This window comes from Nelumbo lutea, chromosome 7, assembly GCF_056320005.1.
Source record: "Nelumbo lutea isolate HS-2025 chromosome 7, American lotus-T2T, whole genome shotgun sequence".
In the NCBI taxonomy this organism is placed as follows: Eukaryota; Viridiplantae; Streptophyta; class Magnoliopsida; order Proteales; family Nelumbonaceae; genus Nelumbo; species Nelumbo lutea.
This window is the reverse complement of record NC_142690.1, coordinates 5,347,514-5,375,496: the sequence shown is the minus strand read 5'-3', so window position 1 is coordinate 5,375,496 and position 27,983 is coordinate 5,347,514. Positions and strand designations below refer to the sequence as shown.

Sequence of the window (27,983 nt, the reverse complement as noted above, 5' to 3'; positions counted from 1 at the left end):
TACATCCTTTTTCAGTTCCTTGATGAAGCATATTTAAGTCCCAACGCATCTCTACCTGTCGTCTAGTGCTTGTAAAACTTCTCAGCATGTATCACATTACTGAGGACTGATTCCTAGGTGTGTTAGCTGGTTTGTTCCACCGCGAAATAGAATCCCGCAATCAGCACTTCGGGAAAAAGGGGTCAGGGAGGAAGTTATTAACTGCCATGCACCGAATACAAAAAAAATATATATCAGCATTGACATTTAATTTAAAAGATTTCAAATTGGGATTCATTTTAACCTGCGAAAAAAAAAACTATCGAAACCCAGATGCGTACAATGGCAGAATCTCTGGAAGACCCCTTTTTTTTGGTATTTTTATTTCTTGAATCTATATATGTACACATACAATTTCAAATAATTTTTTCGGCCTCACATCATATCATGCAATATTGATATAAATCCCACATCCAAAAGCATATCAATCTATGTACAGCTTCTAATGTAGTGATGATGAGTAGATGGGGTTGTCTAATAATCACCCACTTCACCCATCATTTTGAATCCTTCTAGTGCTATTTTAGGGGAACCACCGCATGCAACAAACATAAGTTCTCAAAAATATGTACAATCTTCATCCATTTTTAACCCTTTTTCTCACATATAGATATATATATTTTTTTTGTTTAATAATGAATGCACTTTATTCTTATGACTGCACCTTCAAGTCCGTTGTTTGGCTCCCCGCAAGAACTTCTGTATGACAGAGTCAACAGATTAGCAAGAAAGAATTTTCAAAAAGAAACAAGACATCAAGAATTTCATAGAAGACTGAAAAAACCAATATCACAATCAGAATTAAATGTATACTTGGAAATAACATAAGCACACAAGCGCCATGCTATGTTTCAAAGAGAATTTATTTGGGGGAAAACGAAGAGGAAAAATATGCGGACCTACTTTCATACAAATGTTTTTTCTAGGTTTAGTGGTTTCTTTGGCAGATTATAGAGAACAGAGGAGATAGTGATAAACTGGAGTTCCCACAATGTCCCACAGCGCATCCCCTCCGTGTATTGGGAACATCTCCCAATGATAGTACCAGATCTGATAATGTCATCATCGGGAGATGTTCCCGATACAAGGCAGGGATGCGCTGTGGGACGTCGTGGGGCGCAGATCTGAACTCGATAAACTGATACTATAATAGATGGACCCAGAGAGCTCAATTAGGTGAAAGACAGTTTAGCTAGAGCTGGGGTGGGGAGGCAGGAGGCTTTTTTTTTTTTTTTGACAAGTAGTGGGAAGGCATTATTGTACATTGTCAGTGCTTATGATGTGGGTCATAAAGTTGAGTCTAGGAATTTTCAATTTGTCTTCAATTTTTTTTTTTTTCTATTGGAGAAAGGTAAGGTAAATTAAATTAAGAAAGAGAAAAGCAAAGAATGTGTAATCACACTGCTCTAGGAGTCAATAAGGAAAATAACAAAGACAACCAAAACCCACAGGCCCAAAAAAACCTTCCTAACAGATTAGAAGAAAACCTCGGAACCATAAAGACCCAAAAAAGGCCTGGGCCGGCCCCTACCTGCCTAATGACACTTTCCTACCCCTGCCTCCATGTCCCCTACTGCACCTTCTACAAGCTCCTTTGCTGTGGATTTTAACAACTATGTCATCATAGAACTCAGCTAATATCTTCGCTTTCCTACAACCAGAAATGCAGTCCAGACTGTTAACTGACCAATCTAATTCCTCACTACCTTCAACCATTTGAACCTACAACTCACCCAACTGAAACTTCCTTGAATTAGGGTATGTTTGGGACCATTGTCGTTTTCTCAGGTACCATTTGTATGGAATTTCTCGAGAAACAGAAAAGTGGGTGGCATTATGCACATAACCCAGTGCACATTTTTACTATTTCATTATGACAGCTAGGCACCACATAAGATAAAGGGGTTTTTTATAGATTCCTCCACCTCAAAAATTTTTATACGTTTCTACTTTCTACAGCTGTGTGAATAATGACAGGTGCGGAAATCTATCACAATTCAAAGGGTACTTACTGTAGCATAGGTCGGGGTTTGCCATTCCAAGAAATGTCATTTTGATGTTTCTTCCAAAATGTGGTTTCACATAACCAAGAAAAGTGAAAGTCCAACCACTTCACTTTAAACGGTTCAAAAAACAAGTGTCTCCATTGCAACAAGCACCTACTTGGAGCTGACCTGGCAGTATTTTTCTGATAAAAATGGCAATGGTACCAAACACCTACTTGGCTTGAGCTTCTGGAAAACCAACATGGATTTCAGAGACTCTCGTGGTTGGACCATCACTTAGACCAGCCCACCATTTTTAAGCAACAAAGAGGGGGTGACTGGGCTTCACTTTTTGGGCCCACTGCAACTAGTTACTCCCCCCACCCCCCACTCCGACTTTAAGCCATACCCATTTACTTGATCCAAATTAGCTAACTGACCTGCACCTGAAACATTAAACAACTTCACCTCCTTCGCCTGCGAATCAGAGGCAGTAGATAGCTGTCTTAATCTTTTGAGGCAAGAAACAGGTTCTGATTTCTCTGCCACTTTAACCTCCACCTATTGCAACTCAGAAAATCTTGCTTGAACATAGAGCCGCAACTGGCTGAAGCTTTCTCAATGAACTAGCTTCATCTTCAACAGCCACTCATGAACCTAGAACCCTTAACAATGATCTCCATATTTTTTGGCATCTTGGCAAGAGACCTACACCAAATACGCATCCTAACACAGTTTCCATTCAAGATTTGCCGAGTCGACAGCGATGAAACAGCCAAGGGCATTGGCAACTTCCTTGAAGGTCACCAAACTCGACACATGTAGTGGGAGTCCAAATAGACGTATCCACCGCAGAAGTTACCAAACCACACCACTGGGCCTCTTGCTCACCAACATCCATGTCCGAAACAATTTTATGTGGGATCCCCCCCCCCTCTTCTCTTTTTCGAGGAAATGGAGTTGAACTAAAGGAGAAGATAACATTGACAGATAACTTCATGTCATCAGACTATTGTAAGACTTCAGTGTCCAATTTGGAAACTCCCCCCCCCCCTCTTATTCAAGGACCAACATCAAGAATGAACTCTGTTCTAGGTGCACAAGAAAGAGGGAAGAGAAAATAACTGAAAAGGGAAGAGAAGAACAATCAAAATAAGAGTAAGAGAGGTGGTAATGAGGGAGAAAAGTTACTCTCCCAATCAGCCAGGCCACTATCAATATGCTCTCCACTTAGAATAACTGTAAGATTACAACAAATGGGCTAAAGTAACCCCTTTAAATCTCTTAATAAAAGTCATTGTTATTTATCAAAAAAAAAAAGTAACCCCTTTAAATACACTAGACCCAGGCATATTAGATGAACAAACCAGAAAAATATAAACTACAGACTACTTTCTCAGCAAAGAAGTGATAGTGGATATTTCTGTCACAGAGCCTATTAAGTTTGCTGCTCCTTTTGCACACCTTTAATTAAACATATTCTTTTTTACTCCTTTTTTGTTGATTAATACAATATTTAATTGCACCTGTATGTGTTCATTGGATATTTTCTCATTAGGTTATTGTACACTCTGTGGAGCACTGGCTCCAAAATAGATAAGCTATCAAGCAATTGAAGGTATGTGAAGGAACATATGTCAGTGCCCATTTTGGACCTCTAATGGACCCTTCCAACCCCAAGACAAGGGCCATTGGAGTATTTATGAGGTAAACAGATAGACCATTTATATTTTGTTGGAAGTTTCCGAATTGTGTATTTTCCAAATACTTTATAATTCGATTATTCTTTCTTAACTGCAGATTAAATGCCTCAAGGAAATAAAAAAGCCCCGTCACCTCAGGCATGGCTTAGGATTTCAACCATGTTGAAGTAGACTAATAATCTTGTAGTCTTCGAAATGAGCATCTAACCTTGCAAAGAAGTGAAGTACAGCATGGGAAAAAGACAAATTTTTTGGGCCTTGAAGTCACATGTAGTTGCTTGCTAACAATAAACATCCTGTCAAATGTCAATATAGACACCAAAATCAGAGAAAGTGGAAAAAAATAATAATGTAGGATTTTAGAAGGCAAGCATTTAGTCAATAAACAGGAACCTGCAGATTAGAAGAACCATGTGAATCCAAATAAGTAGAGGCTTAGCCTAGGCCACTGACTTCTTAGCCACAAATACAGAACTGGTTACCCCAGAAAATGCCATAATAAACAAAGGCTCATATTGCCATCATAAGTTTATGATGGTGTAAATAATACGATATTAATTACATCCTAAATGAAGCAAACTTCTGTTTTTCTCTTTTATTTAGGATGATTAATCCCAGATTAAATACACCACCTCTTAATTGTGGTATTGAAGCATTAAAAAAAAATCAAGATTTTTGGGGAAATTGAGAACTTACGCTTAAAGCCTTTCAATCAAGCAGCGCTCACCTCAAATGCAAGCTACCAAGGAAGTCAGAGAGCCTAAAAAAGCACAGGAAAAATGTGAAATGAAAGAACCAAGAACCTGCCAAAAAATTGATTCCAAATAACAAGATCATGGTGTAGGACAAACCTAATATCTTTTGCAATGACTGTGTTCCCATCTTCAGCTCCAAGATGCCGCAGAACCACTTCTTCCAGATGACCATCACGAAAAGCATGCTGCAAATAGAAAAATCCATGCAACAAAACTTCAATTTAAGGACCAATATATAAGAAAATCAAACCTAGCACTAGATACAAATACAAATTTGTTCCTGACAATAGATCAATGGAGCTTTAATGGAGTAATGCAATTTCATTCATTCTAGGACTGTAAGCCACCATTGGTTCTGCCAACCCAGTTCATTTTCAACTAAAAATTTTTACACAATCTTCATGATACAACAAGGTTGGATAGTTAAAAGAAATTGTTAATTCATCATATAACATACACTAAAGTCAATGAATTGATCATATCACAGAATGCCCGCACCTTCAAGAAAGTTTACATCTCAGTTATGACATCACAAACACAGAAATGATTAGGAAGTTATGTTTTAAAAGGGCAATAAGGAGACTTGCAAGCAAAAAGGGCAATTCAGTATATCTATGTCAGGAAAATAACAAAGAGTACAGGCACAAAGCCAGTACAAGAGGGCTTAATCAAAGAAGCCTCGAAATGAGGCTACAAGAAGACTATTCAACCACAAGAGAGAAAAAATTAGACCAAAGGAAGTGAACCCATGCTGACAAGAACTTATTCAACCGTATCCATCAGATAGAAAAGACAACAGAAATTTACTAGAAAAACTAAACAGCTTAACATTACATGCAAGAGCAAGGAGGCATTTAGAATGCAAAACAATGATTACATTCAAAATAAGAAACATGTGAATATGCTTTGGCAATATCAACTATGAGTTTCTTGTTGCAATCAATATACCTTGTAGAAACAACTAGTCCCAAAAGGACATGTGCCATTTCCAAAGTCAAAGTATCTGCAATCAATAGACCTGCAAAAAGAAGCTAGTTTAGTTCCAAAATCAATTAGTAACACCCAGAATAATGAGTCGTATATGGGGAAGGGGTAAAGGTAGTAGTAATTAATCAATTAATTATTATTTAACCAACTGATGGTGGCTCAGTTGGTAAGGTCTCTAGCTTGCTGTAGCAAAGACTTTAGATTAAATCCCACTGCCACCATAATTAAGGGGGTGAGATCAAATTGGAGATGGCTGCCATCATTGTATATATACATTCTTTGTTCTTTTCTCAATAAATATAGTTTTCAGTTACCAATTAAATAAATCTATACAATTATTATGGTACCTGAGTTTTGCTTTATAGCCATTGATAATCTCCTGCTTTTCTTCTTTTGTGGAATACCAAATGACACTTGGAATGACAAAATATGAAAGCTTGCGGCATATTGGGCAGGCTCTCAATGCAGTATTAACATCCATGCCAGAAGCTGGTGAACTACTACGCCAACTCCTTATGCAGGATATACAGAACGGATGATCACATTCTGATAATAATCCAAACTTCCGTTCAGCAGCTGTGGTCTTTGAAAGCACACGATCTAGGCACACACTGCACTCAATTTCTTGGCTGCGTTTCAATGCCTCAAGGTGCTTTTTCTTTTTTTCACACATCTTCATGTGCTCCTCTCTTTCATCATGCCTATAAGGATGCAAGCAATGTTTTCCACAAATGGGACATAAGTCCCCATGTATGTGTGGACATTTTTCCCCACGAGGACAATTACCAGCAGCAGCAAATGAACAAATAGAATGGTCAGCAGGCCTAACAATTACAGATTCCCTATCATTTTCATTGTCTGGGAAGTTATAATCTCCTGAAACATGACTCCAAGCCGGTTTACCAGGAGGAAAGAAGGGTCTACTCAAAGATGAAAGTTCTGCAGGAAAACTCGGGACCGAAGCGGTTTCCCCACTTGATGTAATTCTAGAAGAATGTTGATGAGAATTTGTTGATGATGATGAGACCGAATGTTGCAGACGAGAAATTTTAACATGTTCATACCTGCATCGACTACCATAAGAGCATGCTCCTTTCTGATAGAAGGTGCACACCTATCGTTACAACAAAAAGAAACGATAAGGAAAGATACCATGCATCTACAAATATTTGGAAAATGTAAACAGAACAAAGACATTACATTATTTGCTTGGTCCCTCCAATCATGTGAATACTCACAGTGCTCCCCTTTTAGACATGCTCCATGTGCAAAGAACTTGCAAAGAATCCTGAAGGAATTAATATAATGAAATAAAAGAAGATACATGTAAAAAAAATGATAAATTTGAGATACGTGAGAAGTGTGGAGAAATTTAAGTAGCCTGTGGGGCCTGACAATGAAAAATAGAGCAAAGTTGCTAAAGGCACAATTGTAAAATGTTGCAAATATTTTGGTGTTGGAACTTAAGGACTTCTTTACATTCAAAAGAATGGCCTTTTCATATAATCCGCAGACTGTTTTAGGTGTAGAAGCCGGCTACTGTAACCAGCTTTTGAAGGTGATTGATGATTCTCCCTTTCTCTGCATAATATACTCCAAGTAATCAAGACAAATAATTTTTTGATTGAAGGATGAGTTTTGAACCAACAAACGAATCTTTTTAAGCTAAAATTTTTAAGAATCAATTCTTAGAATGTGTTTTGAGCGCCCCCCTCCCCCCAAAAAAATAATAATAATTTCTTGTTCAATTGACGGATTTAAATCTTGAAATAATCTTCAATTGTTTTTTTTTTTTTTTGATAAATGCATAATCTTCAATTGTTTCCGAATCTCCTAAAACCAAATTCTTGAAGTAAGAAAGAATACAAGTATTATTGTCTCTCAAACAGGAATTCTAAATAACTCTCAAGCTTAAAACCCTGAATTCATGAAACCCACGAGACAAAACAGGCCCTACCGTAACACACCTATTTCCTTGTTCCGAATTTCCTAAAATACCCACACCTAGACTCCAGTCAGTTTTCCTCTCAACCAAGATTTCATCCAACAATCATCAAATAATTTAAAAGAAAAGAGGAAAAGCAATACAAGAAAATAAAAAAAAAGTTATGAGTTTCGGGAAAAAAAATAAAACCCTAGATAAATGAGTAAGCTCCGTTTCAGCTAGATAATGCAAAAGTGAAGAAAGCATTACCGCTTCGACATGGCGAACGGGGAAATGTTTCTGCAAATCGAATTTCTCGACTTTTCACAGCAAATCCAAAACCAAGGGGAGAAAAAGGGGGAGCGAGAGACCAAACGAAATTGATGGCGTCGAAATTGAAAGCGAAGTTTGATCGGTTGATCCTCCTTCTGTGCTTTCTAGGGTTTTTGGTGGTTCATTTCTAAGGGAGATAACACCGTGGCCATCCAATTCACGCGATAAATACGAATTTGCCCCTATTTTCTGATGTTTCGGAAATCGGAAGCAAAATTATGTATGGCGTCGGCGTCGGCGTGGCGTGGTTTTTTCGTAGTTACGAATGAAACAGAGGGCATGGTCCTTCAGAGCTCCATGCTTTCCATATGAGGTGTACGGACGCCAGGCGCCATTGGGTTCGGCCGTGCAGAGAGCGAGCGCCGTTGTCGTGATTTTTTATTTGTTGAAACCACGTCCACGGGAATTCAACCATTATCATTCTTTTTTTCAAGGGTAATTTAAAGGGAAGATTCATACACCTTCGTACTTTCGAGCTACTGTGATAGATGGACGCCCCCAGCTTTCAATCGAAAACTCTTAAAAATATAGACACTTTGTGTCCATCCACTATTATTCCGTTACTTAAATATTATATAATACCAAAATAACCCTTTTGTCAATTAAACTTGTATGGTCTCGCTTAACTATAATTAACTTATAGTTAGGGCTGTTCACGGGTCGGGTTGGATTGGTTTATTATGGTTTTTCCAATCGATTCGACCTGGTCAGATTATCTGATATAAAAATTGAAACCGATTTAGTGTTAAGCAAAATCGATCTAGTCGGTTCGAATCGGGTTGGGTCGGTTTCGGTTCTAAGTTCATCATTGTGATAAAATCTTGCTAATTTTAAAAATAATCATAAATTGAATATTATTTTCAGCTATCTCCTATCATAAAATTTAAATGAAAAGTTAATCACAAAAGTTGTTCATTAATCACTATTCACTAATCCAAAGTTTTTTGCAACCATTCAAAAACTAAGTGGCTTAATGGGCTTTGGAACTTCATGTTTGAACTAGGAACTAAGTCGGTTCGGTTCGAGTCGATTTCAGTTTTCTTATGTGATAACCAAAATCGACCCGAATCATCAGTTTAGGAATTTACACAATTCGAAACCGACCAGTGCTAATGAAAACCCGACCGACTTAAGTTGGATCGGTCCGAGTTGGTCGCTTTGGGCCTTCTTATGAACAACCCTACTTATAGATTTTTTAATTCATCTAGGGACCTAGAAGGGTAGTTTTGACACCATATGATGTTTAACTAATCGAGTACTATCAAACGGATTCAAATGTCTACTTTTAAGAATTTAGGATACTCAAATGTTATAATTAAAAGTTTAAGGTACCTATATGTTATTATCCCCAAAAGTATGAGATACCTATTTGTAATTTACCATTTTTCAAAGCTGCACTTGTTACATGTAGAGGGTGGTTTAGTTTTTCTACGTATAGATTAAGACATAGTGGTGTTGTAAAACGGGTTGGGTCACCCACGGATCCTCATGGCTTGTGTGCTACAATATTGTGTGACGGGATCTGCTCCTCACAAATAGGTGCCTCACAGGCACATCCACCATGCATTGGGAATATCTCCCGTGAATAATAATCAATAAATGCGGTAGATGTTCTTTGATAGGATGTGCGTGTGAGGCACCAGGTGTGAGGAGCAGATCTGGCCTCCAATACCATGCCATGCCAAGTATGGCCTATGCCCTAGGCTAGCCTCGACCTTTAAGGCCCATGGGCTTGACACCTATGTGTGTGTTTAAGTATCATAACAATATTAATATATAAAATATAAGGAAATTTCCATTATGACCCACCATATAAAAAATTCCATGCCAACCTGCAAAAATGGCATAATATTAAATAAATGTGAAAATCAACCGAAAAAAACAAAGTAGTTTTTCATCCAAGTGGTGGATTAGTGGTTTAACTGTACATAACAAATGGAGCAACACATGATGGTATAATTAAATGATAGAATATATGAAACTATAGAAATGTATAAAATTGCATATAAATTTTGATACATTCTATAATAATATATATTAAAAAAGTGTGATAAATGATAATTATTTTCATTAATGATGAAATTGGATATAAAATAGAAGAAAAATTTATAAAAAAGCATATATCTAACACATGATTTCGCTAGCTATGTCAAATGATTTAATGATTTGGTTAGCTAAGTCACCATAGGCAAGTGGCTTAATTTAGTGATAAATAGATCTACAATCTTGAATTAGATGGTCAATTTATCAATCTAATCAATTGATTTAACCATAAAATTAAAAACCAATATCAAACAATATATTGGAATTGCATTTACTCTTGGTAAATAAGTAAATTTTATTAAATAATAAAAATAAGAATATATAATTTTCATTAGTTTTATAAAAAAGATTGAACATGCATTAATATTATATGTTCTTCATATTAGACAAAAATCTTTAAATTTAAAAATGAGAATTATTGTTAGTAAAGATAAAAATGGCTAAAAATACCAAAAATAATATGAATGTCTTAACCATAATCCATTTTCTTGGTTAAATAAATTAGTAGTTCAACCAATAAGGACCTTATTTGGTTGTTTGACCAAGTCAATGATTTTTTTTTTTGGCAATAAAGTGATTTAGGTTAAAAGATACTTAAAAATCGTGTCTAGTTGACAAACTAATAAATCCAACTCTATAGTTCAACAATACATTAAAAACATTTATAGAAACTATAAGAACATTTGAAGTTAAGTCTTTAATTTGAAAGACTATATATACATCAGTACACCATGGTTTGATCACCATTCTTTGTTTCATGAATTCTAATAAAAACACTAAAATATTATTATCATCACTATTATTTGAAATTGCCACGTACACTTTTACTAGTATAAAATAATAAACCAGCTTATCTTTAGTAAAATTCTTCCCTCGAACAATAAAAATATTCAAACTAATAACACATGACCAAACAACAAGAGAACTTTATCTTGTTTTCTCTTTTTCTTTAATGAAATTTTATTTGCCATAAAAAGGAGTAATTGGGAAAAGTTACATATAAAGAGGGCTTAAATGCCACAAGCTTTAGTTGCAAGGAAACTTGTATACAAAAATTATTTTACATCCTTTTTATTACTAATTCAAGGATATGCTGTATATACGTGTGCAAATAAAGATAAAGACATGATAACATTATATAATCAAATTTAGCACCAAAATTAGGGTCGGCAATTTTCCCTATTGAACCAAGGCCCTGCCCTGTCCCACCCCGAATGGGGAGGGCTTTCCCTGGTCTTAAATGGGACAAGGTAGGGATAGGGAAAACATTTTTGCCATGAACTAGATAGGAGGCTGGAATGGAATTGGCATATAAATCCCCAACCCCACTCCAAATCCGATGGTAAATTATTAAAATACCTTTAGGTTTATTATTAACTCTTAAAATGTCATTAAGTTTTTCTCAAAATCTCAAAACCATTGAATTCTATAATCCCGTTTAAAATACCCTAAATTCCTATAATCTAATTTCTCAAATACATCAAAATTCCCATTATCTCATTTTAAAAATACCCCATAATTTTGTTATATTTCCATTTGGAGGATTCCCTATCCCCAATGGAAATGAATGCCCCTCTTCTTTGCCATTCCTAACCAAAACCAAGGGAGTTATTCGCTTTTACTACAGGGACATTCTACAGCATGGATTGCTTTCCTCTGTTGCGGGTTTTAAAAACAAATAAAAACCATCTCATCAATAGATTGTTTCTTAAAACAGAAAACATGTTATTATATAGTTGTTTAAAACACGTTCTTGAATTTCAGGTTTCAAAAGCATATTTTCATATAGTTATCTAATAATAATATATTAATATTGTCTACGATAAATTGTATAATTCACATACTTCAAAATTTATTTTAAAAACCCTTATTTTAATGGTTCAAAAATTTGTTTTTATTTTTTATTTTTAAGCAAAACTAACTTAATTTTTGCTTTTTTCAGAGTCCAAGAACATGTTTTGTTTTTGTTAACTGACCTGACGATTTAAAAAATTTAGAAGTGCCGATATCAAGAATTTTTCCAACAAAGAATAATAAGGCCACGTGTAAGGCTCATAATTCATCCATTCTTCTATGATGGTTGATGGGTACTTCCAACATAACAAAAAAGGAATCCAAAGATTCTCAGCATTCAAATGTGGGTGAAGTAAAAAAGAGCCTGAAAAGGCAGGTATATACAATAAATAATACACATGAAAAAATGAAACGTACAGATTGGCTGAGCAAGCTTAACGAAACTTGAGACAAGCCCTTCACACAATCTCTTCCTTCTCCATTAAAAATTCTCTCAAGCTGAGAGCCCGAGACTGTCAATGGCAGCTTAAATATCGAGGAGTTACAACTTATTTGAAGGTCTGTGCCATGGTGATGAGTCTGGTGAGTGGTGACCACTTATCCTCTCAATCGCAGGCCTTCTCTTAGTGTTTGTGCGTTACATTCTCTTTGCCTTTCTTCCCAGAGAGAAGTAACTCCGCAGATTGTATTTGCGCCCGCTACTGCTTCTCGTTTTCCTGTTTTAGAGACAATACGAGCACCCTAGATCATATTCTTCTCTGTTCTGGCGGGTTGTTTGGTTTGGAAATTGCAACTTGTAGTTTCGAGTACGATTGGTCATGGATTCTCAGGTTATGGTCGCTATTGCTCTCTCCCTCGTCGGTGGATTGAGCACGTCGATGGGTATGGCTTTGAAAGCTTGGAATCGTGAATTTTGTCTACATAACTAAATTCTGAACTTGGTTTCTTTTGTTCTATCATTTGCGTCTCTAAAATGTAAAATGAGTCATATATTGTTTTTTCCATAGGCGTTTCTTTAGATGATTCGTTTGATAGTTGTTGAAGATTTATTTGCTTCCAGTTTTCTCGTACAATATTAGCAAAGTGGACATCTGGGTATAAATTAACTTTTATTAGTTCTCTTTAGAATTCTGTGATACTGGTGACATTTTATCATGAACGATGCACTAATTATTTTTTACTATTCATTTCCTTAAAATTTACTTGCTTGTTCTACGATATTTTAGCTGTATATGGATAATTTTTATTTGTTTTTCTTTTTGTTTCTTTTGTTCTTTGCACTTTATTCTTTATGAATATGGATATGGTGGAAACTAGCCTCATTTTTTTTGGTATTTTATTTTTAGTTTGAGTGTTTGATGATTTGTGCACGTTATATTCGATAATCCTTATTCAAGTAATATAATTGGGTAAAGTTGATTCAAGTGAAAGGCTTGGGTTGAACCACAGAAATAGGGATTATGATATAATTATTGAACGTGTTCTGAGGAAAAACTGTTACGTCAGTATAGCTTGCCTAGTTTTGTGACAGAGAATGTTGTAACTAATTTTCCAAATTCAATTAATTTTATTACATTTTTTTTTTATCTTCTTTAATATAGTATTTCAAGAAGGCAAGTTAAAATGTTTGTAAAGATAAATATATTCAGGCTACCCTTTAGGATTCATCCAAGCTGGTTTTGTTCTTGCCTTTAAGAAATTGCATGTTTCTCAAGACAAATTACCAACTCAATTCAACTCCACTCAACAAATTCTTATTGCAGCTATATGGGGTTGGCTACATTAATCCTATTATTTAATTGCAATCTATGAGGGTCATGTCCTCAGACAAACTTTACATATTTGGATCATTTCTCACTGCTTCAACCCTATGTCTTTGCTGGCTTTTCTCTTGCTCTTTTAGAGCCATTTGTTTGTACCAAGTCACTCCTTACTGGTGCAGTTATAGGTCTTTTTTTTTGCACCCTTGAGACAAAGTATACCTCAGATTATTAAATGCCACAAAGCAAATTGAGAAAGTTATAATAATTTCTGTCTAAAATCAAGCAGATTTCCTTCTGAAAATTCTGAAGATGATAGAACCTGGGCAGATTTTATGTAATCTGGGTAATCTCATAAGGTTTAATAAAGGGAATGAATGAGGCAATTTGCAATTGGACTACATCCCAAGGAAGAAAATATGGAAATGGAAGTGGTTCTGTTTTGCAAAGATTTCTACACGACTTGTGCAAATATGGCTTCAGATTGTGGACCTTGAGTTCTTGGAGAATTGGTTTAGATCTTCCCTTTTTGCTCTCAGGGTTTGGTCCATAATTTATATTTATCAGGTAACAATTTGGACTGCCTGTCTTTCTTTCTTAGATATAGAGAGGAGCACCTGGGAAATGAGTGAAGTGTTGGGAACCAATAAAACTGGAGTACCATGGTTTGTGGTTATTCAAGGTCCAATGAATGTCACTGTCACCAAATAATGAGGAAAGCTTGAACTGGACCAAGTTCTGAACCTGCAGGCCAACCTAGAATTGGGGTTTGCAAAATCCAAATGCAACCTGCATAGCAACAACCTATAACTTTGGGTGGTGAATTGCAATCTATAAAGTCGCCCAAACCCTTGTCTGCACAAACCATACAAAGCACAACAAAAGTTGAAGGAGCATAATGATCTTATAAGCAGTGCTTTAAAAGTGAGTGCAACTAAGGCATAATAGTTTCCTAGAGATTGGGGCACAAGACACGAGGTGAGGCAATTTGTATATTATTGTATAAACAGTAATATACAAATTTAAATTCTGAAAGAAATAAAATATTATAAAAAAGAAGTTACAGCATCAATTCTCCCTTGGAAATAAAAAAGGAAATCATTTTAAGAATTAAACTAAACTTTATTTAACTTTGGAAAGGAAGTTAATAAAGTCAAGGTAAAACACAAAATGAATGCTTAGAAAGTACTGAATGTAAAAATATTTGAATAGAGTATCCTTGCTTATAGGCAATTTTAATATTGTCTGGTGTTCAGGTTTTCTCTTCCTCTACGTGTCCCTCAGAGAAAAATGAGTATTCAGACACTTTTTAGCGCATTACTTGTTTTGAAGTACTTATAGGGCAGCTTCTCTTCCTCTATATGTCACTTTTTAATACAGCTTGCTTAATCACAATATTAACTCTCCAGCCCCCAATAATTTCCTTGGACTCTAAAAACTTCTAAGAGTTTTTTAACCTAAAATGATTATGTTGTACCTATATTTTTTTTTCAAGATACGAATTTTCTGTTTTTTATTTTTTCTGAGGCAGTGTGAGAATCCTCTTTATTATGCAGATTTCATTTATTGGTTTCTTTATCTTCTTTTACAAGGGTGAAAACCCAAGTTTCAAGTACTTATATATTTATGCATATACGTATATATACTTTTTATATACTTGTTTGCTTGTAATTTTCCTAATATATTTGTTTGCTTGTGCATATAAGATAAAAATTAAAATTAAATAATTTTAAATAACAGTTATATTTTCTTCATGTGCAATGTACCTTTCCATTTTGAAGTGAATTCTGAGGGGCATAAAACCATCAAGGCTAAGAACAATTCTCTTGTTAACTCATCCACTAAAGTGGAGGTTTTGAACCTGTGTTCTCTTCAAATTCATTGATTTATAGTTGTGTGATAAACTTTCTTGGAATAATGACTTCCTGATTACCTTAAAATTTTTAATGAATGCCTGAAACTAATCATGGATGCCTAAAAAGTTCTGCAATTTAATTACAAGTCCTGGATGTTAAACAGGTGCACTTTTTGTAATCATTAGTCAGGCTCCCAATCTGAAGATGCTTGGGATTTTACAGGTAAAGTTAATCCTCTCATTCCTTAGGTAAATTCAATCTACCTATTACCCTGGAATGCTAGTTACTTACATAACAAGGACACAGTTCCTTGAGGAGGTTCTCTGTTAGAATGACGCAAGGACTCTTATTAGGGAATATGGTTGTTTTCTTTTTTGTTATTTTTATTTGTCTAATTGTTATTTAAATCTATTTACCACACATACACATAGACCACCAAGTTCAAGTTGAAATTCCATGTCTAAATTTCATCAATGGTAGCATTTTCTAAAACCCAAACACTCCATGCAGGGCTTTGCTGCAGGACTTATGTTGAGCATATCCTTCTTAGACTTGGCACATAATGCTTTGAACTCCATTGGCTTCTTGAAAGGAAATCTTTGGGTGAGCTTATCCTCTTCAGATTCTTGAAGTGGATTACTGTTGAGACATGATTCACCCATTTTTCTTTTGTTAATTGGTTTTCAGTTTTTCGTGTCATGCAGTTCTTTGCTGGTGTTATTTTCTTTGCTTTTGTTGCCAGCTTCATCCCTGAACCAACATTAGCTCCTAGTGTAGACGTGAAAAGTAAAAAGGTTTGTCAGACAGTTTGTCCTACATTTATAGTTGGTTACTCCTAAAAAGGAGATTCTGATTTTGCGTCTTAAAATTTTATTTCTCTGTTGTTTGGAGCATTAGAAAAATGACGAAAGGGGAAAGGATCTAATGAAAAAGCATCACCGCCAAGTTTTATTCAGTGGAATTATCAATGAATAGTTTGTAATTTTTGTTACTCGAATACTGCATATTCTGTGCTACAAATTTTAGTTACTTCTGAAGTCTCTGGAAAGGAGCTCTTGAGATTATCCAAGCTATATTATTTTGGATCGCTTAAGTGAACTATTCATGTATTCATCTTATGCCTCTAATATGAAAAACAATATTATCCTTATAGGTCTAGTAGTTTATCTTAAAATATTCTTTTTAAAGTAAAATAACTGTTAAGTTCATAAACAATAATATAATTGCAATATCTCAACTCAAATATTGAAGTATTTATATCTTGGTATGGTTACTGAATTAACATATTTTCCTTTAATATTTGGCTAAAATATTGTAATTAACTACAATTAATTTGTCATTGTTACGACTGTTGTAAACATAACTAGCTTACCGTGCTTATCAATGAAACTTGTGGTACTGAATAATGTGATGGGAAACCCACCACACTTGCATCTCATAAACTTTATAATACAAATTTTCTTAATTAGAATATTAGAATTTTATTGTGAGAAATATCTTAGTAAAATTGTTGTGTTATGAAAGGTATTACCAACTACTACTTTAAAGAAAAAAGGGGAAAACTGTAATATGTTAAAAATTAGGCCTTACTATTCTGCAAGTTTGCCATGCCAAGGTTGCTTCTTTGGGTCTTGTCTGATGGATGAATTGACTCTTATGAGTTGTAGGCATAAGCTTGCACAATTTTCCAGAGGGAATGGCAGTGTTCCTTGGATCAATCAAGGTACCTTAACTTTTTTTTTTTTTTTTGGTGAAGTAATTTATTAACTTTATTACATAGAAGGGTATAGATGAATTCACTGATGTATATCTTTATAAATGTAACTCTATTTCTGTTTGTCTGTCATGGTGTGGTCTTTGTTATAGTCAATTTTCATTAAGTTGTTTTCAAGTAAAGTCATAGTGTAATTAGCAATGGCTTTCTCAGTGGCATATGCTATAGTAAGATATTTTTTTGGTAGCAATAGGAAAGTACTATAGCAAGACTTTTGTAGTATAAAAAAATGGATTTGAAAATTCTAGGTGATATGTTCTTTCTTTGCATAACAAAGTATATCAATTCCTCTTCATTTCCTCCTTTTTGATAAGGACAGACCTAATTCATTCCTTTGTTTTAGTAGTAATGAAGGTACAAACTTATTTAGTTAAATGCATATATTATGGCATGAATTTTTGTGGTGTAAACTCTATCTTAACTTGAGATCCACTGTCCACATTGGTACTTTATGTTTTTTCTTTTGCCTAGTAAAGTATAACACCTTTCTAACTTTCTTATACTTTTGTTGACAGCTTAATGGCATTTTTTCTGCCTTCATGGGGATAGAGTTTTTACTAGTTGGACTTAGACATTGCATTATTTTGTACATAATAATGCAAACGATATTTGTTCTTTCATTTGCCTATATTTGCAGTATTGTTATTACCCTGTTAATGCATTTATCTAAAGTGTATTTCTTTTCACTAGGTCAACTTGCAATATTGATTAATGAATTAGTCAGAATTTTAGATGGCAATGGAGCCATCTTAATATTATGCTAGGCTGGTAATGCATAGAACAGCATGTCTTTATTCCTACTTTTTCAACAGTATATAGGGTCATAAGAGCTGGTTTTCTAGTTTCAGTCTGCTGTTCCAGCAATAAATTATCTTCTTGAAAATCTGTGTTTTCTAGCACATACATACAAACTGTTTAAGCTAAATGATGCTACACCTCATCTTCCAAGGAGTTTTTGCATGGATTAACTCCTATTTGTATTCTTATATCTGCATGTGTAAATACTCAACTTGTCAAAGCTTTATTCCAATCATATGTTGTCAACTATCAAAAAAAGTAATAATAATAGAAGTAAGGCCTGTTTCACCATTTGATTCTGTTGAGAGTCTCTTTCTCTGTCAAATTCATGAGAATGCTTTAGCATGAGCTTTACAATGATTCAGGATTGATATCTACAAGGGCTTGGCAAAAGTTCTTTGCCTACAGCTGATCTGACACAGCTGTGCTTTATCTCAGCTTTGGACATGAAGGATATTGGTGGAGTTGTCTATGTGCATGTGCATGTCTGTCATACACATACACATAAACATGTGCATGTGTATGACAGACATGCACATGCACAAATTCATGAGAATGCTTTAGCATGAGCTTTACAATGATTCAGGATTGATATCTACAAGGGCTTGGCAAAGTTCTTTGCCTACTGCTGATCTGACAGCTGTGCTTTATCTCAGCTTTGGACATGAAGGATATTGGTGGAGTTGTCTATGTGCATGTGCATGTCTGTCATACACATACACATAAACATGTGCATACACATATTACGAACGCATACACAAAGATGAAGGCATATACACATGCATATGCATAATATAGACCAACACACAAACCTATGTGTATATATGTATCCATATGTCTTGGGATCTTCATGGTACCTGTTGTCCTCTCCTCTCAACTCATGGGCAAGTTTCAGGATGAAAGCTGATGTCTTGTTTTTAGAACAAGTCCTTTTTCTGGAGCACGATTAGAAATGAAGTTTTGCAACCTTTTGGAAGGCTGTTATCACTTGGAGAAAGCTCCAATACAAGGTGGTATATAGGGATGATGTGGACTGGGGAGTGAATACATGGCCAACTAGAGGGTCTCCTGTCTGATGGATGGTTTGTACACTATATCTACCTTCCATGTGGAAGAAAGCAAGAAACAAGTAGAGTTATCTAGAAAAAAACCTAATAAACCTGATCAAACTACTTTCTTCTTACATACATACCCTAAAGCATACATGCTTTAAAAGACAAAAGCACCCTTATATTTTGACTTACCATTACATTCAGTTATTTATTTATTTGTTTGTATTTCACCAGGGATGTGCCAAAATCAGTCTCCAATAATATTGTATTAGACTTTTTTCTGTTTTCCCCTTGTTTTAATTAATTAAATGCTTATATGAAAATATTTTTTATTTGAGATGAAGGCATTAAATCATCGAGTTTACATGCCTATTGTTTAAGTAGCAGTGACTTTACCATCTTTTCCAGATATGATGATTTGAATTCTGATTATATTTTTATTTCTAGCCTTGAACAACTAAGAATCACATGTAAGTTCTAACTCTTTTTGTTTGTTGAGTGCTTTATTTTAGGGACTCCGGGTTGGTCTTAACTTAGCATTAGCTATTGCTCTGCACAACATCCCAGAGGTACATAGTTACTTAGTAGTTACTAAAATGTTGATCTTATTTTTGGAGACTTGGTATGTTTATTAAGTCCTAAGCTAGACCTTGTACTCTGGTTCTACTACTTTTCCTTTCTTTTTTTTTTTTTTCTTTTTGGTTATCCAGATATTAAGGTAGTCAGCTGTTATTAGTTATTACTGTGCCTTTACACTGTTGATAGTACAAGGCAATACATCAATTATGAAAATGTAAGAAATAGTGCAACAGATGCAGAAAAAGAAATGAAAAGCCCAAAGAGAAATGTTAAAATTTTACTATAGATCTTGTAAACAAGCCATTACTTTTAAGTTATATTCAATTCTCTGAATAGAGGAATTGATCCCTTCATTTAAAATGATCCATATCACTCTTTTTTGTGATCATAATTTCTATAGCTTATCTTTTGTAGGGTGTGGCTGTAGCACTACCTATCTATTTTGCAACACAGAGGTAAGAATTTCTTAAACCTCTTAACCAAAGTTTTGGCCAGAAACTTAAGGTGTTAACCAAGAACAAAAATCATTGGGCAATTTCTGATTTTGTGATTAAGTTCTTTACTTCTTACACATTTTTATGTACTTTGACATTACTAAAACGACAAATTAGAAAACACCGGTGATGATGACATAGTTCCAGCATTATTAAGTTCTAGATACAACATAAACTCAACTAAGTAGATGGTAGGTAGTATGTTAATAATTAAAGGAAATAGATTGAGTGCACTCCATACCATAGTGGCCCAACTACATTGTTTTTTTTTTTTTTTCTTTGAATGGAAATAGTAGGTCCAACTACATTCTTTTGATAGGTAAAGATAAGAATTTATATAAATGAAGGCTGATTCCATATAAAACATTAACCTTTGAGATTGAGATAATAGTATGAACTGTACACAGTCTATACATCAAAAGACCATTCTATCCCAATCAAATTTGAAATGATGAAAAGCCATTGAAGTCCACTATACATTATCTATACAATATACCAACTCTATTACAGAGGGACTATTCAAACATTGAAAAGAGGGAAGCTGTACAGAAAACCTCCATACTTTCATGCTAGACAAAGGGTAAGTGGCATTGCCCATCTACCATTAAATCTGGTAGCTCTCTTTGAAGTCAATGAGAATGGAAAATCAAAATGGTTACAGGGTCAAACACCCCGTTAGCTGCTTGATGAGCTGAATATGAGTTGTTGTCAGAAGTATATTTGCTCCTCTTACTCTGAGAAGTGCTCTGAGAAATCTTTGAATAAAGCTTATTGTTCTTGAAACCCTTGAACCCCACCTGACCTAACATCCATGATTCAGTAGCATTGGTTGTGAAACTTCACACACCAAAAGTTGATCAGATCAATCTTCTCTCACCTAATAGTAGTGTAGATTGTAGAATGAGATGTTTGACGGTTACTCCATTCTCTATGCATACAAAACAAATATAAGACAAATGCTGTCAGTGGTGAATCTACTAACAAAGTAGTCCATGAGAAGGACATTTTACATGGTATTCATCACAGTACATCTAATGCACAACATAGGATAAGAAAGAAGCACTTAAAGAGTTGAAAGGAATTGACCATGAAATTGTGTTTCTTTTCATGCTACCACCTTCTGTTTTTTTATTTTTTTTCTTGATCAGCAAAAGAGAACTTTATTTAAATTTAGGGTTATATTAAAATTTTACAGTTTGTGTATGGGATTAATGCTCCCACACTAGTACATATTTCTGTCCCACTTTACTTTGCAGCCCAAAACAATTGTTGCCTCAAAGCCCCTTGTTTAGCAAGATAATCAGCTATCTGATTTGCACTCCTAACTCATTTGAATTCAGCCTCTACCTCCTTTGCAACTTTTTCCACTTCCCTTATCACTTGTTTGAAAGTCCAAGGAATACTTCTATTGTTTTTAGCCCAAGAGATGATCACCTTGGAATCCCCTTCAACCTCAATATGCCTCAGTCCTAGCTGCTTAGCTATCTTCAGCGCTTGTAGCAATGACATTAACTCAACTCTTAGAGAGTTGCCAATGCCAATCAGTCCAGAGAACAAAGCTAATATTCTCCTTACAGAATTTCCGATTACTCCTCCAATACCTGACAGTCCCGGATTTCCAAGAGAGCTTCCATCAAAATTCAGTTTAATCCTGTTGCCTTCTGGAGGTTTCCATTCCATCCTTACTTTCTCTTTCACTCTTGAGGATTGTGCTACTTTTGTCCAAGATCTTAGAATGTCTGTGACTGAGAAGTCTTGGAAGATATGCAAAGATTTTACCCAATGAGCTACTTTAACTTTTATGGTGTCTATCACCTCCACTGTTCTACTCTTCCCCAAGAATATTCTGTTATTTCTTTCTTCCCAAATCACCCAACAATTGTCTGCCTTTGTAGCTTTCCACATAACCTTCCCTCTTTTCTTTGGTTGGCTCAAGAAGTCTCGGTTGAAGAGTCCTGCCACATCTTGAGGGGAAGCCCACCTGCAACCAAAGAGAGTACAAACCACCTTCTGTTATCTTCCTTGTCTTCATATAGCTCAGTCCTCTCCTAGGTTAGTGTAGTGACGGAAACCAAAATAAACAAAAAGAAACAAAAAGACAAGAGTGCAAACAGAGAATACAAGATTTAACATGGTTTGGCAGTTTGTGCCTACTTCCATGGAAGCTCCATGCTGAATCCACTGTTCTCAATCAACTGAATAGAGCCCTAATTAACAAACTACCTTTTTTTATCATTAGATTATGTCTCTCAAGGTTTTGTTGTCCATGTGCAACTGAGAATAAACAAGGTAAATAGAATGCCAAAAATTGTATGGACAACATATGGGCGGATTTCGCATACCATTTGGGCCTACACCCCAATGTCTTTTTTGTTGCAACAGGTGGATATTGTGCCTCCGCACATAATGTGTGTATTGAATGAAGGAGAGTTTGGATCACTGTCAGCTTCACAGAACACTTCCCATTGCTGTTGTTTGTGCTTGTAACTCATTCCTTTAAAACAAGAACTTTTCATTAGTTAAAGATGTGATCAATACGTGCTGGATTTGATAAAAAAATCAATACGTGCTGGATTTCCCAATCATTAAGTCCTTTTAGAGGATGCAGGGAGGAGAAAAAAATCAACAAACCAGCTACTTTATCCATAATTTTTGTTGCCTAGGCCCCTTTTTAGGTCACTATCCTGCCAACATCTGGGTAGGAAGAGTTGAGAAGCCTACTGATGTGGGACGTAAAGGAAAAAGGAGGAGAGATTATAATAAAAAGGAGGAGAGTAAAGAAAACACTTTTACCCACAGGTAAATCTCAAAGAAATATTTCTATTCCATTAACTCTCTAATTGACTTACAATGACTCGGTTTATAGAATCACTGTAGGGGCTGAGGTCTCTCTTTATAGACTCCAATCTCAACTAGAAGACTAACCAAAAACAACTTTTATTTACCTTGGACCTAAGATGAACTCATAATGGTGCTTCAATATAGGGGTGCTCATAAAAAACCGAAAAACTGAACCAAACCGATCAGTTTGGTTCTGGTTCAGTATTTTTGAAAAACTGAAAGACGGTTTCAGTTCAGTTTTTCAGTTAACCTAGAAAAAACCGGCAGCTAACCAAACCAACTGGTATATATTTTTAATATATATATTATATTATTTATTATTTATAAAATACTATATACAACATTATATATTTATTTATAATATATATCGTAAAAATAAAAAACCAAAAGCCAAAGAACCGAACCAGTCAAAAACCAAAATCGGTCTACTGGTTAATAGGTGGTATCAGTTTGGGGAATTGCAAAAGCCGGTGGTACTGGTTCGGTTTGAAAAAAGAGCTCATGGTTCGGTGAGCACCCCTACTTAATATAGATCATAACTCCTAGAACAACTATAAATTCCTCCTAATTCTGCTAAATCTAAACAAATAAGAAGCAACTCTGAAATAGACCCCAAAATAAAAAGTGCTTAAATTCCATCATTGATTGATATCTTACCAATAAATTAGCAATAACTTCACTAGTTTATATTGGATTTATAAGATCTTGATCTTCTTGAATAGCTACTAACTAAAAAGTAAAAACTTAAGTGACACCAAAATCATGCCAAATAGGCAAGTTGTGACTTGTGAAGCTTGGGATGTAAGAAATTTGATGAGCCTATAACTTCAACTTTTTGAAATTCCAAAAATATCTTAATGGAACACTTTAATGATTTAACCTTTCAGGACAATTAACCCTGTTACTACAACCCCAAAAATCTAGAAAATAACTACTCAAGAAATTAAGATTCACTAATATTAGAATTTTCCAAAAATTATGAAATTGCCACTGGTGCAAGAATCTGTAACAGCTGCATCACTTACCAATTCAGAGACAAGATTTCCCTTGTTCCATTACCAATCCCAATCTCCGTGCTCCTCAAGAGTCCTCCCTATGCTTCATGACATCTTTCTACATCCCCAGGCCTCAAGTAATATTAACAAAATTTCTGCCCCTTCCAGAGGAATGTCTATATTTTAGCTTAACTACCTTTCTCCATGAACTGCTCTATTACCCTCAAATTCTTCGTAACCATTTCCTAAAGAGAGCTTTGTTCATCAAATAAATAGGCCTTTTACGTAAACATCCAAGCCTTTTTCTGTAAATACAAAGTATAAATCCCCAAGACTTCTGCGATACATATACATAACCAAGCAGAATTTTGAAGTTTTATCTCATCCATTTTCAAAGAAAGTACCTTTGGAGTTTATCAATCTTCACTGTTGCAAAAGCTATGATATAGAATGTAGTTCTTGAAGCTGATCTGAGATAAGACAACAAATAGATAAAGAAAAAGAAAAGACAAGGGGAGTGGAAGAGAATAAGATATCCTTAGGCTTAAACAAAGCTGTCTTGATAAAGGTACCCTTCTCCCATTACTGAGGTACCCACTCATCCAAAAATGCAACATTTTTAACTGCTAGATCCCATCCTAATTCAATGATGACTTGTAATAGTGTAACTTGCTCCAAGAAGGAGCTATTAATGAGGATGGGTGGCAGTTCACCCTGTAATCAAGGCAACATCCTATCTCCCCTGCATCTTATGTGACTTTTACTAAACCTATTTTAAGTACCTGAAGAAGAACCTGTGACATCTTGGATACCCCAAGAAGCACCATATACATTATTTCTTAAAAGATCTTCAGAAATCTATGTTGCAAAGTTAACGCGCATATATGTATATATATACCTTTGGAATTGCATCTGGTATATCTAAATGTACCTTGTTGTCATGTTACAGCAAATGGCAGGCATTCAAACTGGCAACACTATCTGGCTTTGCTGAACCACTTGGGGTGGTTATTGTAGGTATGCCAATTGGTTCTTAGTGCATGCATGTGCTTTTATGTACTTAGGAAATTTCTTACTGATTTTTTTTTTTTTTGTTTGAAAAAGCATGCTACTACTTGAAAAAAATAAAATGTTACCTTGTAACTTTTTCCAAGAGCCTTGATTCATGGGGAAGGTCTTAGCCGAAAAGCACTTGTCATGTATTGAAATTTCAAACTAAGCACTTATTTGTGGGCATTCTTTTGAAGTAAAGTTTCAAACTTTGAATTACTAATATCACTTGTTCTAGCTCCAGTATAGTAATTTATGAATTTTTTAGAGACTATGTAGCATTGTAAATATATACGGTATATTCCTACTATCACCGATAAAATCATTACCTGATCAAAGAAAAAAACTCCATTAAATTGAGGGGGGGGGTATAGGTCTGACATAGATTAGGTTAGTGAATAGTGAACATTTCATGGAGGTTCCCTATCTGATGAATGTTAAGAAGTTGCACACATGTCATTCACATATATTTTTTCCCCTTTGTGCAGCATACTTATTCCCAAGCAGTCTTAGTCCTGAAATTCTGGAGGGCTTGCTTGGAGCAGGTTTGAGATGCAATCTGAGTCTTCTTTTTCAAGTTACAACCAAAATTATGTCTATTGCTTTTGCAATCTGAGTCTTCTTTTTCAAGTTACAACCAAAATTATGTCTATTGCTTTGACATTGTTTTTCCATATTTATTTTCCATGCAGTTGGTGGAGTGATGGCTTTTCTCACCTTGCATGAGATGTTGCCATTGGCATTTGAGTATGCAGGACATAAACAAGCTGTCAAAGCCGTTTTCTTTGGAATGGCTTTCATGTCTGCAAGGTACTCCGGTTCATAACAAAGAGAAAACTATTGAAATGCTTCAGTTCAATGTCAAGACTATAAATGAAAACGGCTAAAATATCACGGGTTCTATAAACTTCCTTCCACATGACGAAGGGCCTTTGGGGAATAGTTGCAATGCCAGTGATCAGGAACATAGTTTCTAATAGTCCTGATAAACATTGTTATTGTTGTTTCATAAGGGACATCAAGTAATGTTTTCAGTTTAGCTTTGATTGAAAGAAATTGAAATTATTAAGTGAAAAGTCTAATTTGACTGAAATTTTTGTTGATTTAAGATTGTCAATGAAAAACATAAACGATAAGTATATAATACTGAAAAAACCTTGTGTTGTTATATGATAATATAGAAAGGTGACAATCCAAAAAGATATATTATGCATATATGAAATAAATACATAGTTCTTAAATCTTAATGCATGTTTAATTAGACCAAAGTTTCAGTTAATCCTGTCATGTGGCCAGAATTAAACCATGAAAATGATTTTTCCCATGAAGAAAATCTGTTTTTAATTTATACAGGAACACCACATTTTTTTGTTTTATTTTATAACAGGAAATAACTAAAAACTAAAAACATGCAGTTCTTATTCACTGTTACTGTAACGATTTTTTTCTTTAGTTATTGTTTTCTGCAAGATGCTGATCTTGCCAAACTCTTTAAAGACCAGGAGCTGGGATCCAGAGTATTATACCTGACAGATCATCTAAAATTTGAAGCTTGCAAGCTAAGAATTTAGGTTTCTTATGGAAATATGCTTCAGTAAACACATATGACAACCCGCAGTTTTGCATTCTGCAGACTAGCATGTTTTCCTAGGGTTGCAGTCCTTTTCTACCGGTGGCATAGGGTGCCAGGTGATCGCATTTGGTACTTTGCCCACATAAAGCAGTTCTTTTATTACGATCAAATGGATTAATGGAGATAAGGAAAGAATCAAACTGTATAGATTTTAGATACATTACTAGGTCCTATTTGGTTCATCTTCTTAGTAGTGCGAGTTCCTATGTTCTGATTGTTCTCCTACTTGAAGTATTTTATTTCTTACAAGTTCTCTTACTGTTTTCACAGCTTATATTTTCTTGAAATGAGCTTACCTAAGGAGATGAGCTTATAGCTGTGGACTTGTTGACAAGGACTGAAGAACCTCTATATTCCAAGACAACCAACCTAAGCCCTTGACATGCCCACCACTGCTTACTTGTTTTAGCGCAAATCACCGTCAACTTTTTCTGAAGGCAGATATCATCATCGCTCATCGATAGAATGGGATGTACATATACTAAAAAAGGGGAAAGAAGAAAAAAAGGAAAGCAAAAAAGAGGTGCAGCTGTTATATTCTTCAAAAATCTGGTGCTAATTCTTTATAAGACTGCCTATTCAAAATGTTATTCACATCATTTGTCCTGACTTGAAATTCTCTTAATAAAGCCACTAGTGAGAAGTGTTTTTCCTTTAATATGGAATCTCAATATTCAATGATGGTGGTGGTTATTGTTGGAACAGCTTCGGACCCATCTGTACTGTCTTGAGAAAATGCTGGGTTGTCCAGCAAAAAGTATTAGCACTTGGGAGAGAGCTCGTTTGAATCATGGAAGAGAGGGTGGAGAAGATGCTGTCTTTTGCAATTCGAGTTACATTTTAGAAGGGGAGAAAATGACCTTAGGTTGTTATATGCATGGTTCACTTTCTAATGTAAATCTAGGCTGAAGACACAATTGGTAAAGTTAAAAATGAAGGACCGAAACTTGTTGATCGAGGAATTGATCATTTGAGTGGTTCCAATTCTCTCATCATAACAAGAACCTGTTATATATTCACTTATTTGAAAGGTATAGGATTCTGCACAACAAACACTTCTGAGAGGTTTCGTAGAAAATAATGTGGTCAGTTTGATAAGAATGGTTCAAGCGCCTCTGTCAAAAAGTAAAGGGAGAAAGAAAGAAGAATCTGTTCTAGTAAGACTCTAAAATCAGATTTTGGACCTAGACGTTCACAAGATTATCAAGTTGCTACAAGGAATGATGATGCTCTTCTAATAAAGCTAGTGGATACTGTGGAAAACTTTCATCCTGCCTCTTCTACATGAACTCTTTTACACAGGGAACTTCGAGAAAATTTGAGAAAAGCTTGGCTGTTTTGAACCAAATTCGGATTCAGTCCTCCTAGGACCGTCCTCACATTATTCTCACAACTATTTGCAGCTGTGCATTGGGAATGTCTCCCCATGAATAAAAATATATAAATACATTGGGAATGTCTCCCCATGAATAAAAATATATAAATACAGAAATGTTTCCGATGAATGGCTCCAAAAGGCTGTGAACACGGTGTGAGGACTGAATCCATACTCTTTTTGAGTTCGGCTTCTATCAGGGCAAGTCGGTGC

At 35.1% G+C, this 27,983-nt stretch overlaps 2 protein-coding genes across 4 annotated transcripts; one reads left to right on the top strand and one right to left on the bottom strand.

The window, feature by feature from the left end:
- Positions 1-7: 7 nt before the first annotated feature.
- Positions 8-8,225, bottom strand: LOC148844792 (E3 ubiquitin-protein ligase makorin-like). 3 transcript variants are annotated; one of them, XM_088953626.1, is made up of 9 exons: positions 7,664-8,141; positions 6,670-6,757; positions 5,817-6,583; positions 5,431-5,500; positions 4,579-4,667; positions 4,455-4,487; positions 3,929-4,023; positions 704-735; positions 8-201 (listed from the first exon to the last, which is right to left on the bottom strand). In XM_088953626.1, the coding sequence occupies exons 1-9, from the start codon at positions 7,672-7,674 to the stop codon at positions 97-99; spliced, it is 1,290 nt and encodes a 429-aa protein (XP_088809752.1). In that variant the 5' UTR covers positions 7,675-8,141; the 3' UTR covers positions 8-96. The 3 variants fall into 3 exon arrangements, 1 of the variants encoding a protein (XP_088809752.1); XR_016101970.1 differs by lacking the exon at positions 8-201 and adding an exon at positions 6,949-7,050 and having other exon boundaries at positions 581-738; positions 3,936-4,023; positions 4,424-4,487; positions 7,664-8,134; XR_016101969.1 differs by lacking the exon at positions 8-201 and having other exon boundaries at positions 581-738; positions 3,936-4,023; positions 4,424-4,487; positions 7,664-8,225.
- Positions 8,226-11,934: 3,709 nt separating this feature from the next.
- On the top strand, positions 11,935-27,053 carry LOC148844791 (zinc transporter ZTP29). Its single transcript, XM_088955294.1, has 12 exons — positions 11,935-12,445; positions 15,343-15,401; positions 15,690-15,782; positions 15,884-15,973; positions 16,077-16,148; positions 16,840-16,902; positions 19,316-19,372; positions 19,797-19,837; positions 24,662-24,729; positions 25,251-25,307; positions 25,455-25,572; positions 26,666-27,053. Exons 1-12 carry the CDS (start codon positions 12,382-12,384, stop codon positions 26,709-26,711), a joined length of 828 nt encoding a protein of 275 aa, XP_088811420.1. The 5' UTR covers positions 11,935-12,381; the 3' UTR covers positions 26,712-27,053.
- The last annotated feature ends 930 nt before the right edge of the window (positions 27,054-27,983 follow it).

What these genes read in the sequence shown, in the direction of transcription:
- LOC148844792 (XM_088953626.1), bottom strand. An exon ending in ACTTCTTTGCAAGGTTAGAT is followed by an intron (nt 736 to 3,928) that starts GCTCATTTCGAA and finishes GTCATACAGAAG; the next exon opens with TTCTTGCGGGGAGCCAAACA. An exon ending in GCCAAACAACGGACTTGAAG is followed by an intron (nt 202 to 703) that starts GTGCAGTCATAA and finishes GGTGCATGGCAG; the next exon opens with TTAATAACTTCCTCCCTGAC.
- LOC148844791 (XM_088955294.1), top strand. Translation starts at nt 12,382, where the DNA reads ATGGATTCTCAGGTTATGGTCGCTATTGCTCTCTCCCTCGTCGGTGGA. An exon ending in TATTCAGTGGAATTATCAAT is followed by an intron (nt 16,149 to 16,839) that starts GAATAGTTTGTA and finishes TGACTCTTATGA; the next exon opens with GTTGTAGGCATAAGCTTGCA. An exon ending in CTCTGCACAACATCCCAGAG is followed by an intron (nt 19,373 to 19,796) that starts GTACATAGTTAC and finishes TATCTTTTGTAG; the next exon opens with GGTGTGGCTGTAGCACTACC.